We start from the raw sequence: 15,978 nt of genomic DNA on the forward strand, positions 1-15,978 counted from the left end.
AATTTAATGCAACCTTTGCTTTGAGAAGCCAATCCCAGAGTGCATTGCTCCACAAGAAAATCCATCCAGTATGGCAGGTGAAGCACATTTGTTTTTGTGTGTGCTTTTTTATGTGGGTATCATTCAGTATTTATGCTGTGTAATTGATTACCGTATACCAAAATGCAATGCACACCTTCAGTTTAATGTGCAACGAAAGACAAATCACCATTTGTAACAGTTCTTTCATTGTTTAACAGTCCAAATTGAATTATTGTAATTATTTTAGTCATGGGAACTGGATGCTACTTGCTAAATTACACATTTGTAAGATATGGTAGAAGCAGAATGATAGGATTGCATTCTGAATAGCCACAGAGTTCTACAGCACAGCATTATGGGTATTATAAGGGTCTGATGCAAAAGATGGAAAATGTGAAGTTGAGTTGAAGAAAACAAAGCAATAAAAAGAGATGTTTTCACAGTTTTATTGTTGAATAGGAGTGGTGTTTGGAGCCACAGACATGACACTGGGGTGAGAGATCATTAGTCACTTCAGTTCCTCCAGAAACAGACACAAACTTGCAAAGATTGCTTCATCTTGTCAGTGTTGCAATGACGCCATTTGCTGCCTGTGTTTGTCAAGGTCTTTGATTCTGTTTGTTTCAATTGGCATGAAATGAAAATATATTTTGTAAATGCATGTTATAGATCTTATTGTGAACAATTCATCCATGCATGTTTCATTTTCTTAAAATTTTGACCTCATAAACTACAATCTGTTTGCATATCCTGGATTTCTGCAATCGTTTTGTCCGTTTAAACCACCTCATTCTTACAACAGACTGCCTGCTTTTATTCAGATCCGCCTCCATCCATTCAACAACTGATGCACAAGACCGTGATTCTGCCTCCTGTGTTTTCTTCTTTTTTTTATAATTCATTTCACTTGGACATACAATCTCTCGCTACTTCAGTTTGTTTGTCTTTAATGCACATTTATGTGGTTCAAATGTGTCTGAAGTCAATATGAAATCAAAACTAACCCTGTTAACTGACTTCATACGTGTTTCTGCTCTTATTGTGGATAAATCAGTGCATGTTATTGTAAAGAAATTGTGTTTTCATCAAATTATAATAACGTGCTCCACCTCTGAAACAACTTTCTGTTTCAGCTGACATTATCTAGACCTTGTGGGATATCATGGGTTATTGTTATGAGATTCTGTTCCTTATATATTGATGTTTGGCTCCATTTTGAAGAGTTTGAGTTAAAATTGAGTAATAATAGGAAAACAAAGGTTTCTAAGAAAAAGTGACAGTAAAGCCATTTAGATTTCTATTTCAAATAAATGCCTCTCTTGAACTTTCTATTCCTCAAATAAATCATGAAATGAATGTCACAGCACAACTGGTTTCAACATTGATAATAATCAGAAATGTTTCTTGAGCAGCAAATCATCATATTAGAATGATTTCTGAAGGATCATGTGACACTGAAGACTGGAGTAATGATGCTGAAAATTCAGCTTTGATCACATGAATAAATGACATTTTACAATATATTCACATAAACCGTTATTTTAAATTGTAATAATAATTCACATTTTTTTACTGTATTTTTGATCAAATAAATACAGCCTTGGTGAGCTGCACCTATAAAAAAACTACACCTATAGCAGTTCTATATGGAAGCTTGTTTCCACCACTGAATAAAAAATAAAAAAGGTAATTGCGACTTTTTATCTCTGACTTTTCTCAGAATTGCGAGATATAAACTCGGAATTGCAAGAAAAAAAGTCAGAATTGCAAGGAAAAAAGTCAGAATTGCAAGAGGAAAGTCAGAATTATGAGGAAAAAGTCACAATTGCAAGAAAAAAGTAAGAATTGTGAGTGGAAAAAGTCTGAATTACGAGGAAAAAAGTCAGAATTACAAAAAAAAGTCAAAATTACGAAGAAAAAAAGTCAGAATTATGAGGGGAAAAAAGTCAGAATTACGAGGAAAAAAAGTCAGAATTCAGAACGAGGAAAAAAAGTCAGAATTACGAGGAAAAAAAGTCAGAATTACGAGGGGGGGAAAAAGTCAGAATTGCGAGGAAAAAGTCAGAATTGCGAGGGGGGAAAAGGTCTGAATTATGAGGGGGAAAAAGTCAGAAGTACGAGGGAAAAAAGTCAGTATTGCGAGGGGGGGAAAAGGTCTGAATTATGAGGGGGAAAAAGTCAGAAGTACGAGGGGGGAAAAAAGTCAGAAGTACGAGGGGGGGGAAAAAGTCAGAATTGCGAGGGAAAAAAGTCAGAATTACGAGGGGGGAAAAGTCAGAATTGCGAGGAAAAAGTCAGAATTGCGAGGAAAAAGTCAGAATTGCGAGGGAAAAAGTCAGAATTGCGAGGGAAAAAGTCAGAATTACGAGGGGGGAAAAAGTCAGAATTGCGAGGAAAAAGTCAGAATTGCGAGGGGGGGAAAAGTCTGAATTATGAGGGGGAAAAAGTCAGAATTGTCGAGGGGAAAAAGTCAGAATTACGAGGGGGGGAAAAGTCAGAATTGCGAGGGGAAAAAGTCAGAATTGCGAGGGGGGAAAAGGTCTGAATTATGAGGGGGAAAAAGTCAGAAGTACGAGGGGGGGAAAAAGTCAGAAGTACGGGGGGGGGGGGGAGTCAGAATTGCGAGGGAAAAAAGTCAGAATTACGAGGGGGGGAAAAGTCAGAATTGCGAGGAAAAAGTCAGAATTGCGAGGAAAAAAGTCAGAATTGCGAGGGGGGGAAAAAGTCAGAATTGCGAGGAAAAAGTCAGAATTGCGAGGGGGAAAAAGTCAGAAGTACGAGGGGGGGGAAAAGTCAGAATTGCGAGGGAAAAAGTCAGAATTGCGAGGGGGGGAAAAGGTCTGAATTATGAGGGGGAAAAAGTCAGAAGTACGAGGGGGGGGAAAAAGTCAGAATTGCGAGGGAAAAAGTCAGAATTACGAGGGGGGGAAAAGTCAGAATTGCGAGGAAAAAGTCAGAATTGCGAGGGGGGAAAAGTCAGAAGTACGAGGGGGGAAAAAGTCAGAATTGCGAGGAAAAAAGTCAGAATTGCGAGGGGGGGAAAAGGTCTGAATTATGAGGGGGAAAAAGTCAGAAGTACGAGGGGGGGGAGTCAGAATTGCGAGGGAAAAAGTCAGAATTACGAGGGGGGAAAAGTCAGAATTGGGAAAAAGTCAGAATTGCGAGGGGGGGAAAAAGTCAGAATTGCGAGGGAAAAAAGTCAGAAGTACGAGGGGGGGGGGGAGTCAGAATTGCGAGGGGAAAAAAGTCAGAATTACGAGGGGGGGAAAAAGTCAGAATTGCGAGGAAAAAGTCAGAATTGCGAGGGGGGGAAAAGGTCTGAATTCAGAATGAGGGGGAAAAAGTCAGAAGTACGAGGGGGGGAAAAAGTCAGAAGTACGAGGGGGGGGAAAAAGTCAGAATTGCGAGGGAAAAAAAGTCAGAATTACGAGGGGGGGAAAAAGTCAGAATTGAAAAAGTCAGGGAAAAAGTCAGAATTGCGAGGGGGGGAAAAAGTCAGAATTGCGAGGGAAAAAGTCAGAAGTACGAGGGGGGGAAAAAGTCAGAATTGCGAGGGAAAAAAGTCAGTATTGCGAGTCAGGGGGAAAAAGTCAGAATTGCGAGGGGGGGGGGTCAGAAAAAGTCAGAATTGCGAGGGGGAAAAAAGTCAGTATTGCGAGGGGGGAAAAGTCTGAATATGAGGGGAAAAAGTCAGAATTGTGAGGAAAAAAGAAGTGACGAGGGAAGGGAAAAAGTCAGAATTGCGAGGAAAAAAAGTCAGAATTGCGAGGGGGGGAAAAAAGTCAGAATTTGAAGGGAAAAAAGTCAGAATTGCGAGGGAAAAAAAGTCAGAATTGCGAGGGGGGAAAAAAAGTCAGAATTGCGAGGGGAAAAAAGTCAGAATTGCGAGGGGGGGGAGGGTCAGGCAAAAAGTCAGAATTGCGAGGGGAAAAAAGTCAGAATTGTGAGGGGAAAAAAGTCAGAATTGTCAGAATTGTGAGGGGAAAAAAAGTCAGAATTGCGAGGAAAAAAAGTCAGAATTTCGAGGAAAAAAGTCAGAATTGTGAAGGGAAAAAAGTCAGAATTGTGAAGGGAAAAAAGTCAGAATTGTGAAGGGAAAAAAGTCAGAATTGTGAAGGGAAAAAAGTCAGAATTGCGAGAGGAAAAAAGTCAGAATTGTGAAGGGAAAAAAAGTCAGAATTGCGAGGGAAAAAAGTCAGAATTGTGAAGGGAAAAAAAGTCAGAATTGCGAGAGGAAAAAAGTCAGAATTGTGAAGGGAAAAAAAGTCAGAATTGCGAGGGGAAAAAAGTCAGAATTGTGAAGGGAAAAAAAGTCAGAATTGCGAGGGGGGAAAAGCTGAATTATGAGGGGGAGGGGAAAAAAGTCAGAATTGTGAAGGGAAAAAAAGTCAGAATTGCGAGAGGAAAAAAGTCAGAATTGTGAAGGGAAAAAAAGTCAGAATTGCGAGGGGAAAAGTCAGAATTGTGAAGGGAAAAAAAGTCAGAATTGCGAGGAAAAAAAGTCAGTATTGCGTTGGGGGGGGAGTCAGTATTGCGTTGGAAAAAGTCAGAATTGCGAGGGGGGGGAGGTCAGTATTGCACGGGTAAAGTCAGAATTGCGAGGGGGGGGTCAGTATTGCATGGGAAAAGTCTGAATTATGAGGAACAAAAGTCTGACTTATTATGAGAGGGAAAAAAGTCAGAATTGTGAAGGGAAAAAAGTCAGAATTGTCAAGGGAAAAAAAGTCAGAATTGCGAGAGGAAAAAAGTCAGAATTGTGAAGGGAAAAAAAGTCAGAATTGCGAGAGGAAAAAAGTCAGAATTGTGAAGGGAAAAAAAGTCAGAATTGCGAGAGGAAAAAAGTCAGAATTGTGAAGGGAAAAAAAGTCAGAATTGCGAGGGGAAAAAGTCAGAATTGCGAGGGGGGAAAAAAGTCAGAATTGCGAGGAAAAAAAGTCAGTATTGCGTTGGGGGGGAGTCAGTATTGCGTTGGAAAAAGTCAGAATTGCGAGGGGGGGGGAAGTCAGTATTGCACGGGTAAAGTCAGAATTGCGAGGGGGGGAAAGTCAGTATTGCGAGGGGGGGTCAGTATTGCATGGGAAAAGTCTGAATTATGAGGAAAAAAGTCGAGGGGAAAAAAGTCAGAATTCAGAGAGGGAAAAAAGTCAGAATTGTGAAGGGAAAAAAAGTCAGAATTGTGAAGGGAAAAAAGTCAGAATTGCGAGGGAAAAAAGTCAGAATTGTGAAGGGGAAAAAAAGTCAGAATTGCGAGAGGAAAAAAAGTCAGAATTGTGAAGGGAAAAAAAGTCAGAATTGCGAGAGGAAAAAAGTCAGAATTGTGAAGGGAAAAAAGTCAGAATTGAAGGGAAAAAAAGTCAGAAGGGGAAAAAAGTCAGAATTGTGAGGGAAAAAAGTCAGAATTGCGAGGGAAAAAGTCAGAATTGCGAGGGGGGGAAAAAGGTCTGAATTATGAGGGGGAAAAAGTCAGAATTGCGAGGAAAAAGTCAGAATTGCGAGGGGGGGGAAGTCAGAATTGCGAGGAAAAAGTCAGAATTGCGAGGGGGGGGAAAGGTCTGAATTATGAGGGGGAAAAAGTCAGAAGTACGAGGGGGGAAAAGTCAGAAGTACGAGGGGGGAAAAAGTCAGAATTGCGAGGGAAAAAGTCAGTATTGCGAGGGGGGGAAAAGGTCTGAATTATGAGGGGGAAAAAGTCAGAAGTACGAGGGGGGGGGGGAAGTCAGAATTGCGAGGGAAAAAAGTCAGAAGTACGAGGGGGGGGAAAGTCAGAATTGCGAGGGAAAAAAGTCAGAAGTACGAGGGAGGGAAAAAGTCAGAATTGCGAGGGAAAAAAGTCAGTATTGCGAGGGGGGGAAAGGTCTGAATTATGAGGGGGAAAAAGTCAGAAGTACGAGGGGGGGAAAAGTCAGAATTGCGAGGGGAAAAAAGTCAGAATTACGAGGGGGGGAAAAGTCAGAATTGCGAGGAAAAAGTCAGAATTGCGAGGGGGGGAAAAGGTCTGAATTATGAGGGGGAAAAAGTCAGAAGTACGAGGGGGGAAAAAAGTCAGAAGTACGAGGGGGGGAAAGTCAGTATTGCGAGGGGGGGAAAGGTCTGAATTATGAGGGGGAAAAAGTCAGAAGTACGAGGGGGGGAAAAAGTCAGAAGTACGAGGGGGGGAAAAAGTCAGAATTGCGAGGGAAAAAAATCAGAATTACGAGGGGGGGAAAAAGTCAGAATTGCGAGGGGGGGAAAAGGTCTGAATTATGAGGGGGAAAAAGTCAGAATTGCGAGGGGGGAAAGGTCTGAATTATGAGGGGGAAAAAGTCAGAAGTACAAGGGGGGGAAAAAGTCAGTATTACGAGGGAAAAAAGTCAGAATTGCGAGGGGGGGAAAAGTCAGAATTGCGAGGAAAAAGTCAGAATTGCGAGGGGGGGGAAGTCAGAATTGCGAGGAAAAAGTCAGAATTACGAGGGGGGAAAAAGTCAGAATTGCGAGGGGGGGAAAAGGTCTGAATTATGAGGGGGAAAAAGTCAGAATTGCGAGGGGGGGAAAGGTCTGAATTATGAGGGGGAAAAAGTCAGAAGTACGAGGGGGGGAAAAAGTCAGTATTACGAGGGGGGGAAAAAGTCAGAATTGCGAGGGAAAAAAGTCAGTATTGCGAGGGGGGAAAAGTCAGAATTGCGAGGAAAAAGTCAGAATTGCGAGGGGGGGGGAAGTCAGAATTGCGAGGAAAAAGTCAGAATTGCGAGGGGGGAAAAGGTCTGAATTATGAGGGGGAAAAAGTCAGAAGTACGAGGGGGGAAAAGTCAGAAGTACGAGGGGGGGAAAAAGTCAGAATTGCGAGGGAAAAAGTCAGTATTGCGAGGGAAAAAGTCAGAAGTACGAGGGGGGGGGGAGTCAGAATTGCGAGGGAAAAAAGTCAGTATTGCGAGGGGGGGAAAAGGTCTGAATTATGAGGGGGAAAAAGTCAGAAGTACGAGGGGGGAAAAGTCAGAAGTACGAGGGGGGAAAAAGTCAGTATTGCGAGGGGGGGAAAGGTCTGAATTATGAGGGGGAAAAAGTCAGAAGTACGAGGGGGGGAAAAAGTCAGAAGTACGAGGGGGGGGAAAAAGTCAGAATTGCGAGGGGAAAAAAATCAGAATTACGAGGGGGGGAAAAAGTCCGAATTATGAGGGGGAAAAAGTCAGAATTGCGAGGGGGGAAAAGTCAGAATTGCGAGGGGGGGAAAAAGTCAGAATTGCGAGGGGGGGAAAAAGTCAGAATTGCGAGGAAAAAAAGTCAGTATTGCGTTGGGGGGGGAGTCAGTATTGCGTTGGAAAAAGTCAGAATTGCGAGGGGGGGGGAGGTCAGTATTGCACGGGTAAAGTCAGAATTGCGAGGGGGGGGGTCAGTATTGCATGGGAAAAGTCAGAATTGTGAGGAACAAAAGTCTGACTTATTATGAGAGGGAAAAGTCAGAATTGTGAAGGGAAAAATGTCAGAATTGCGAGGAAAAAAAGTCAGAATTGTGAAGGGAAAAAAGTCAGAATTGTGAAGGGAAAAAAGTCAGAATTGCGAGGAAAAAAAGTCAGAATTGCGAGGAAAAAAAGTCAGAATTGCGAGAGGAAAAAAGTCAGAATTGCGAGGGGAAAAAAGTCAGAATTGCGAGGGGGGGGGAGGGTCAGTATTGCATGGGAAAAGTCTGAATTATGAGGAACAAAAGTCTGACTTATTATGAGAGGGAAAAAAGTCAGAATTGTGAAGGGGAAAAAAAGTCAGAATTGCGAGGAAAAAAAGTCAGAATTTCGAGAGGAAAAAAGTCAGAATTGTGAAGGGAAAAAAGTCAGAATTGTGAAGGGAAAAAAGTCAGAATTGTGAAGGGAAAAAAGTCAGAATTGTGAAGGGAAAAAAGTCAGAATTGCGAGAGGAAAAAAGTCAGAATTGTGAAGGGAAAAAAAGTCAGAATTGCGATGGGAAAAAAGTCAGAATTGTGAAGGGAAAAAAAGTCAGAATTGCGAGAGGAAAAAAGTCAGAATTGTGAAGGGAAAAAAAGTCAGAATTGCGAGGGGAAAAAAGTCAGAATTGTGAAGGGAAAAAAAGTCAGAATTGCGAGGGGAAAAAGTCAGAATTTAATTGCAAGAAAAAAGTAAGAATTGTGAGTGGAAAAAGTCTGAATTACGAGGAAAAAAGTCAGAATTACAAAAAAAAAGTCAAAATTACGAAGAAAAAAAGTCAGAATTATGAGGGGAAAAAAGTCAGAATTACGAGGAAAAAAAGTCAGAATTACGAGGAAAAAAGTCAGAATTGCGAGGGGGGGAAAAGTCTGAATTATGAGGGGGAAAAAGTCAGAATTGCGAGGGAAAAAAGTCAGAATTACGAGGGGGGGGAAAAGTCAGAATTGCGAGGAAAAAGTCAGAATTGCGAGGGGGGAAAAGGTCTGAATTATGAGGGGGAAAAAGTCAGAAGTACGAGGGAAAAAAGTCAGTATTGCGAGGGGGGGAAAAGGTCTGAATTATGAGGGGGAAAAAGTCAGAAGTACGAGGGGGGAAAAAAGTCAGAAGTACGAGGGGGGGGAAAGTCAGAATTGCGAGGGAAAAAAGTCAGAATTACGAGGGGGGAAAAAGTCAGAATTGCGAGGAAAAAGTCAGAATTGCGAGGGAAAAAAGTCAGAATTACGAGGGGGGGAAAAAGTCAGAATTGCGAGGAAAAAGTCAGAATTGCGAGGGGGGAAAAAGTCAGAAGTACGAGGGGGGAAAAGTCAGAAGTACGAGGGGGGAAAAGTCAGAAGTACGAGGGGGGGAAAAGTCAGAATTGCGAGGGGAAAAAAGTCAGTATTGCGAGGGGGGAAAAGGTCTGAATTATGAGGGGGAAAAAGTCAGAAGTACGAGGGGGGGGAGTCAGAATTGCGAGGGAAAAAAGTCAGAATTACGAGGGGGGGGAAAAGTCAGAATTGCAAGGAAAAAGTCAGAATTGCGAGGGGGGAAAAAGTCTGAATTATGAGGGGGAAAAAGTCAGAAGTACGAGGGGGGGGGAAAAAGTCAGAATTGCGAGGGAAAAAAGTCAGAAGTACGAGGGGGGGGAAAAGTCAGAATTGCGAGGGAAAAAGTCAGAATTGTACGAGGGGGGGGAAAAAGTCAGAATTGCGAGGAAAAAGTCAGAATTGCGAGGGGGGGAAAAGGTCTGAATTATGAGGGGGAAAAAGTCAGAAGTACGAGGGGGGGGAAAAAGTCAGAATTGCGAGGGAAAAAGTCAGAATTGCAGAATTGGGGGGAAAAAGTCAGAATTGCGAGAGGGGGGGAAAAAGTCAGAATTGCGAGGGGAAAAAAGTCAGAATTGCGAGGGGGGGAAAAGGTCTGAATTATGAGGGGGAAAAAGTCAGAAGTACGAGGGGGGAAAAGTCAGAAGGAGGGGGGAAGTCAGAATTGCGAGGGAAAAAGTCAGTATTGCGAGGGGGGAAAAGGTCTGAATTATGAGGGGGAAAAAGTCAGAATTGCGAGGGGGGGAAAAGTCAGAATTGCGAGGGAAAAAAGTCAGAAGTACGAGGGGGGGGGGGAAGTCAGAATTGCGAGGGGAAAAGTCAGAAGTCAGAATTGCGAGGGGGGAAAAAGTCAGAATTGCGAGGGGGGGAAAAGGTCTGAATTATGAGGGGGAAAAAGTCAGAAGTACGAGGGGGGAAAAGTCAGAAGTCGAGAAAAGTCAGAAGTACGAGGGGGAAAAAGTCAGAAGTACGAGGGGGGGAAAAGTCAGAAGTACGAGGGGGGGGAAGTCAGAATTGCGAGGGAAAAAAGTCAGAATTACGAGGGGGGGAAAAAGTCAGAATTGCGAGGAAAAAGTCAGAATTGCGAGGGGGGAAAAAAGTCAGAATTGCGAGGGGAGGGAAAAAAAGTCAGAATTGCGAGGGGGGAAAAAAGTCAGAATTGTGAAGGGGAAAAAAAGTCAGAATTGCGAGGGGGAAAAAAGTCAGAATTGCGAGGGAAAAAAAGTCAGAATTGCGAGGGGGGAAAAAGTCCGAATTATGAGGGGGAAAAAGTCAGAATTGCGAGGGAAAAAGTCAGAATTGCGAGGGGGGAAAAAGTCAGAATTGCGAGGGGGAAAAAAGTCAGAATTGCGAGGGGGGAAAAAAGTCAGAATTGCGAGGGAAAAAGTCAGAATTGTGAAGGGAAAAAAAGTCGAGGGGGGAAAAAGTCAGAATTGCGAGGAAAAAAAGTCAGTATTGCGTTGGGGGGGGAGTCAGTATTGCGTTGGAAAAAGTCAGAATTGCGAGGGGGGGGAAGGTCAGTATTGCACGGGTAAAGTCAGAATTGCGAGGGGGGAAAGTCAGTATTGCGAGGGGGGGGTCAGTATTGCATGGGAAAAGTCAGAATTGTGAGGAACAAAAGTCTGACTTATTATGAGAGGGAAAAGTCAGAATTGTGAAGGGGAAAAAAAGTCAGAATTGCGAGGAAAAAAAGTCAGAATTGTGAAGGGAAAAAAGTCAGAATTGCGAGGGAAAAAAGTCAGAATTGTCAGAATTGGGGAAAAAAGTCAGAATTGCGAGGGGGAAAAAAAGTCAGAATTGTCAGAGGGGGGGAAAAAAGTCAGAATTGCGAGAATTGCAGAATTGCGAGAAAAAAGTCAGAATTGCGAGGGGGGAAAAAAGTCAGAATTGCGAGAGGGGGGGAAAAAGTCAGAATTGTCAGAATTGGGGGGGGAAAAAGTCAGAATTGCGAGGGGGGAAAAGTCAGAATTGCGAGGGAAAAAAGTCAGAATCAGAATTATTGCGAGGGGGAAAAAGTCAGAAGTCACGAGGGGGGAAAAAGTCAGAAGTACGAGGGGGGGAAAAAGTCAGAATTGAATTGCGAGGGAAAAAAGTCAGAAGTCTGAGAGGGGGAAAAAGTCAGAATTGCGAGGGGAGAATTACGAGGGGGGGAAAAAGTCAGAATTGCGAGGGGGGAAAAGGTCTGAATTATGAGGGGGAAAAAGTCAGAATTGCGAGGGGGGAAAGGTCTGAATTATGAGGGGGAAAAAGTCAGAAGTACGAGGGGGGAAAAAGTCAGAAGCGAGGGGGGGAAAAAGTCAGTATTACGAGGGAAAAAGTCAGAATTGCGAGGGGGAAAAGTCAGAATGCGAGGAAAAAGTCAGAATTGCGAGGGGGGGAAAAAGTCAGAATTGCGAGGGGGGGAAAAGGAATCTGAATTATGAGGGGGAAAAAGTCAGAATTGCGAGGGGGGGAAAGGTCTGAATTATGAGGGGGAAAAAGTCAGAAGTACAGTATTACGAGGGGGGGAAAAAGTCAGAATTGCGAGGGAAAAAAGTCAGAATTGCGATTGCGAGGGGGGGAAAAGTCAGAATTGCGAGGAAAAAGTCAGAATTGCGAGGGGGGGGAAGTCAGAATTGCGAGGAAAAAAGTCAGAATTGCGAGGGGGGAAAAGGTCTGAATTATGAGGGGGAAAAAGTCAGAAGTACGAGGGGGGAAAAGTCAGAAGTACGAGGGGGGGAAAAAGTCAGAATTGCGAGGGAAAAAGTCAGTATTGCGAGGGAAAAAAGTCAGAAGTTGAATCAGAATTGGGGGAAAAAGTCAGAATTGCGAGGGGGGGAAAAAGTCAGAATTGCGAGGGGGGGAGAAAAAGTCAGAAGTCAGAAGTGCGAGGGGGGGAAAAAGTCAGAATTGCGAGGGGAAAAAAGGAAAAAGTCCGAATTATGCGAGGGGGGGAAAAAGTCAGAATTGCGAGGGGGAAAAGTCAGAATTTGCGAGGGGGGGAAAAAGTCAGAATTGCGAGGAAAAAAAGTCAGTATTGCGTTGGGGGGGAGTCAGTATTGCGTTGGAAAAAGTCAGAATTGCGAGGGGGGGGGGAGGTCAGTATTGCACGGGTAAAGTCAGAATTGCGAGGGGGGGTCAGTCAGTCAGTTTGCATGGGAAAAGTCAGAATTGTGAGGAACAAAAGTCTGACTTATTATGAGAGGGAAAAGTCAGAATTGTGAAGGGAAAAATGTCAGAATTGCGAGGAAAAAAAGTCAGAATTGCGAGGAAAAAAGTCAGAATTGGAGGGAAAAAAGTCAGAATTGCGAGGAAAAAAAGTCAGAATTGTGAAGGGAAAAAAGTCAGAATTGCGAGGAAAAAAAGTCAGAATTGCGAGGAAAAAAAGTCAGAATTGCGAGGGAAAAAAGTCAGAATTGCGAGGGGAAAAAAGTCAGAATTGCGAGGGGGGGGGAGGGTCAGTATTGCATGGGAAAAGTCTGAATTATGAGGAACAAAAGTCTGACTTATTATGAGAGGGAAAAAAGTCAGAATTGTGAAGGGGAAAAAAAGTCAGAATTGCGAGGAAAAAAAGTCAGAATTGCGAGAGGAAAAAAGTCAGAATTGTGAAGGGAAAAAAGTCAGAATTGCGAATTGAGGAAAAAAGTCAGAATTGTGAAGGGAAAAAAAGTCAGAATTGCGAGGGGAAAAAAGTCAGAATTGTGAAGGGAAAAAAAGTCAGAATTGCGAGAGGAAAAAAGTCAGAATTGTGAAGGGAAAAAAAGTCAGAATTGCGAGGGGAAAAAAGTCAGAATTGTGAAGGGAAAAAAAGTCAGAATTGCGAGGGGAAAAAAGTCAGAATTGTGAAGGGAAAAAAGTCAGAATTGCGAGAGGAAAAAAGTCAGAATTGTGAAGGGAAAAAAAGTCAGAATTGCGAGGGGAAAAAGAGTCAGAATTGCGAGGAAAAAAAGTCAGTATTGAGTCAGTATTGCGTTGGAAAAAGTCAGAATTGCGAGGGGGGGGGGTCAGTATTGCACGGGTAAAGTCAGAATTGCGAGGGGGGGGTCAGTATTGCATGGGAAAAGTCTGAATTATGAGGAACAAAAGTCTGACTTATTATGAGAGGGAAAAAAGTCAGAATTGTGAAGGGAAAAAAAGTCAGAATTGTGAAGGGAAAAAAAGTCAGAATTGCGAGAGGAAAAAAGTCAGAATTGTGAAGGGAAAAAAAGTCAGAATTGCGAGAGGAAAAAAGTCAGAATTGTGAAGGGAAAAAAAGTCAGAATTGCGAGAGGAAAAAAGTCAGAATTGTGAAGGGAAAAAAAGTCAGAATTGCGAGGGGAAAAAAAGTCAGAATTGTGAAGGGAAAAAAAGTCAGAATTGCGAGAGGGAAAAAAGTCAGAATTGTGAAGGGAAAAAAAGTCAGAATTGCGAGGGGAAAAAAGTCAGAATTGTGAAGGGAAAAAAAGTCAGAATTGCGAGAGGAAAAAAAGTCAGAATTGCGAGAGGAAAAAAGTCAGAATTGTGAAGGGAAAAAAGTCAGAATTGCGAGGGAAAAAAGTCAGAATTGTGAAGGGAAAAAAAGTCAGAATTGCGAGAGGAAAAAAGTCAGAATTGTGAAGGGAAAAAAAGTCAGAATTGCGAGGGGAAAAAAGTCAGAATTGCGGGGGGGGGGAAGTCAGTATTGCACGGGTAAAGTCAGAATTGCGAGGGGGGGGTCAGTATTGCAGTATTGCATGGGAAAAGTCTGAATTATGAGGAACAAAAGTCTGACTTATTATGAGAGGGAAAAAAGTCAGAATTGTGAAGGGAAAAAAAGTCAGAATTGCGAGGGAAAAAAAGTCAGAATTGCGAGAGGAAAAAAAGTCAGAATTGTGAAGGGAAAAAAAGTCAGAATTGCGAGGGGAAAAAAGTCAGAATTGCGAGAGGAAAAAAGTCAGAATTGCGAAGGGAAAAAAAGTCAGAATTGCGAGGGGAAAAAAGTCAGAATTGTGAAGGGAAAAAAGTCAGAATTGCGAGATAAAAACGGTTAGCAGTTTATATCCTGCAATTATGACTTTATTACTCGCAGTTACAAGATTAAATCTACGAGATGTAAACTTGCAACTTTGAGGGGAAAAAAAGTGGCAATCATCTTTTAAATTGTTTTATTCCGTGCCGGAAACAAGCTTCCATAAGTTCTATGAATCAGGGTTGTTATAGTTAACTAAAACTAAACCATAATTTCAGCTAATTGCCAAGGCGTCATTTCTCATTTTCATTTATTTTAACTTGATGTACTAAAACAATATCAACAAAAAAAAAGTACAAAATTCCTAAAACTTTAACTAAAATGAAAGTGGAAAATACAAAAATAAAAGCTAATTCAAAATATGATCTCAATGATACTAACATAAATTGTTCTCTTCAATTCAAATCACATTTTTTGCATCCTGTTTGCTTCAGGAATGATTCTCAGTCCTAGTGTGTTTTCTGTGTCCGTCTCAGGAGGGAGTTCGTGGACGGCTGTAAGGCGATCCAGGCCGACAGTATCCCGGGGATCTGCTCTCGGTTCTCTGTGCTGCTAGAGGAGTCTCGTGGAGAGGAGAGTTTCAAAGACCTGTACCGTTTCACCTTCCAGTTCGGGCTGGACGCCGAGCAGGGCCAGCGCTCGCTGCAGCGCTCCATCGCCATCGCTCTGTGGCGACTCGTCTTCACGCTGGACACGCCTCCGGTGCTGGAGCGCTGGCTGGACTTCCTGTCGGAGAACCCGTGCGGCGTGCGCGGCATCTCGCGCGACACCTGGAACATGTTTCTGAACTTCACGCAGAGCATCGGGCAGGACCTCAGCAACTACAGCGAGGACGAGGCCTGGCCCAGCCTGTTCGACTCGTTCGTGGAGTGGGAGACGGAAAGACGGCGGAGGGAACGAGCGGACGGTGGCGCGGAGACGGAGCCCGCCGCAGACTGTGAGGCCGCGTCGATGTGGCCGGGACCTTGAGGGCGGACGCTTTTGGGATGTTGGCGTGCGGAGGTGTTTCTGAGCCCGTCACTCTCCATCCGGATTCTAGATATTGTTCTGAATTTTTTTGGTCTTATTGCATTGGGCATCCCAGTGCGCTCTCTGACTTTTGTTTTGATGAAAGGGCTCCAAATGAATTGTTTTTTTTAAGCACTTTTATTTAAGTTATTGCTATTGTTCATTTAATTTGTTTTAACATTCACATTTCATCCAGAGCGGTTTCTTCTCGCGAATATTTTGGGATTCACCTACACGCCAAAGAAAAGGGAATTCTGTCAGCTGCCTACCGAGTTTGAGCGCGCGCACACACACACACACACACACACGTATTTATGCACTAAAGAAACCCACACATGCATACGCCAGCATAAATGCTGTGTTTAACGGTTATATTTGGGTTTCTTTTGACCGAGGAGTGTGTGTGGTGGTAATACTGGTCATGTTTAACATCAGACTGCGGTGATGGATGTACTGAAGCCCTCAACCTCATTTCTCATGTGCTTCCCTGCTCTTGTTTTGTTCTTATCATTTTGATGCATTCATTCATTCTGCTATTCGCAACGGTCAGTGTGTGTGTGTGTGTGTGTGTGTGTGTGTGTGGGGAAATAGAGATTCATTTGCAGTTGGATGTCTGCTGTGAGCTTTTTCTTTTATTTTACAGTTTACATTGTTTTTTTTAATTCAAAGTGATTTCATTTCAGTCTTTTGTGTCTGGTTTTATATAAATGATACAATTTATAATGAATAAAAATGTGTTGAACATTGGATTTGGATTTTATTGTGTCGGTTTTGTGAGAGAGATTCACTTTTTGATCTTGTTACCATATCAAAGCATCAGTGTATCATCTGACCAGAGGTGAAAGATTTATTTATTTTTATTATTTAAAATCAGACTTCAATTATTCATACTATGCAGTGCCTTATCATGCATGTCTTAATATATTGGGTAAAATATTAAACTGAATTTTTTTGAAGATGGAAATCCTATTATTTTTCCATCTTTATATTATATTGTATTAATTATATTATTAATATTATTATATATATAGATTATATATTATAGATTATTTTATTAAATCCTATGTTTTTCTTTTATCTCATTATATCAGTTAGATGTAAATTTGGGTGGATTTTACATAACTTAAAGGGTTAGTTCACCCAAAAATGAAAATAATGTCATTTATTACTCACCCTCATGTTGTTCTACACCTTTAAGAACACAAATTAAGATATATTGATCAAATCCAATGGCTCAGTGATGAGGCCTGCATTCACAGCAATGGTA

At 42.3% G+C, this 15,978-nt stretch overlaps 1 protein-coding gene across 1 annotated transcript in view; it reads left to right on the forward strand.

Moving 5' to 3' along the window:
- Positions 1–15,458, forward strand: part of dcun1d3 (defective in cullin neddylation 1 domain containing 3) — a 22,253-nt gene extending 6,795 nt beyond the window's left edge. Inside the window, exon 4 of the mRNA XM_048173855.1 lies at positions 14,180–15,458. Within this exon, the coding sequence (XP_048029812.1) occupies positions 14,180–14,672 (493 nt within the window). The 3' untranslated portion in view covers positions 14,673–15,458. The remainder of the gene's footprint in view (positions 1–14,179) is intronic.
- Positions 15,459–15,978: the final 520 nt, after the last annotated feature.

The sequence above is a fragment of the Megalobrama amblycephala genome, linkage group LG22, assembly GCF_018812025.1.
Source record: "Megalobrama amblycephala isolate DHTTF-2021 linkage group LG22, ASM1881202v1, whole genome shotgun sequence".
In the NCBI taxonomy this organism is placed as follows: domain Eukaryota; kingdom Metazoa; phylum Chordata; class Actinopteri; order Cypriniformes; family Xenocyprididae; genus Megalobrama; species Megalobrama amblycephala.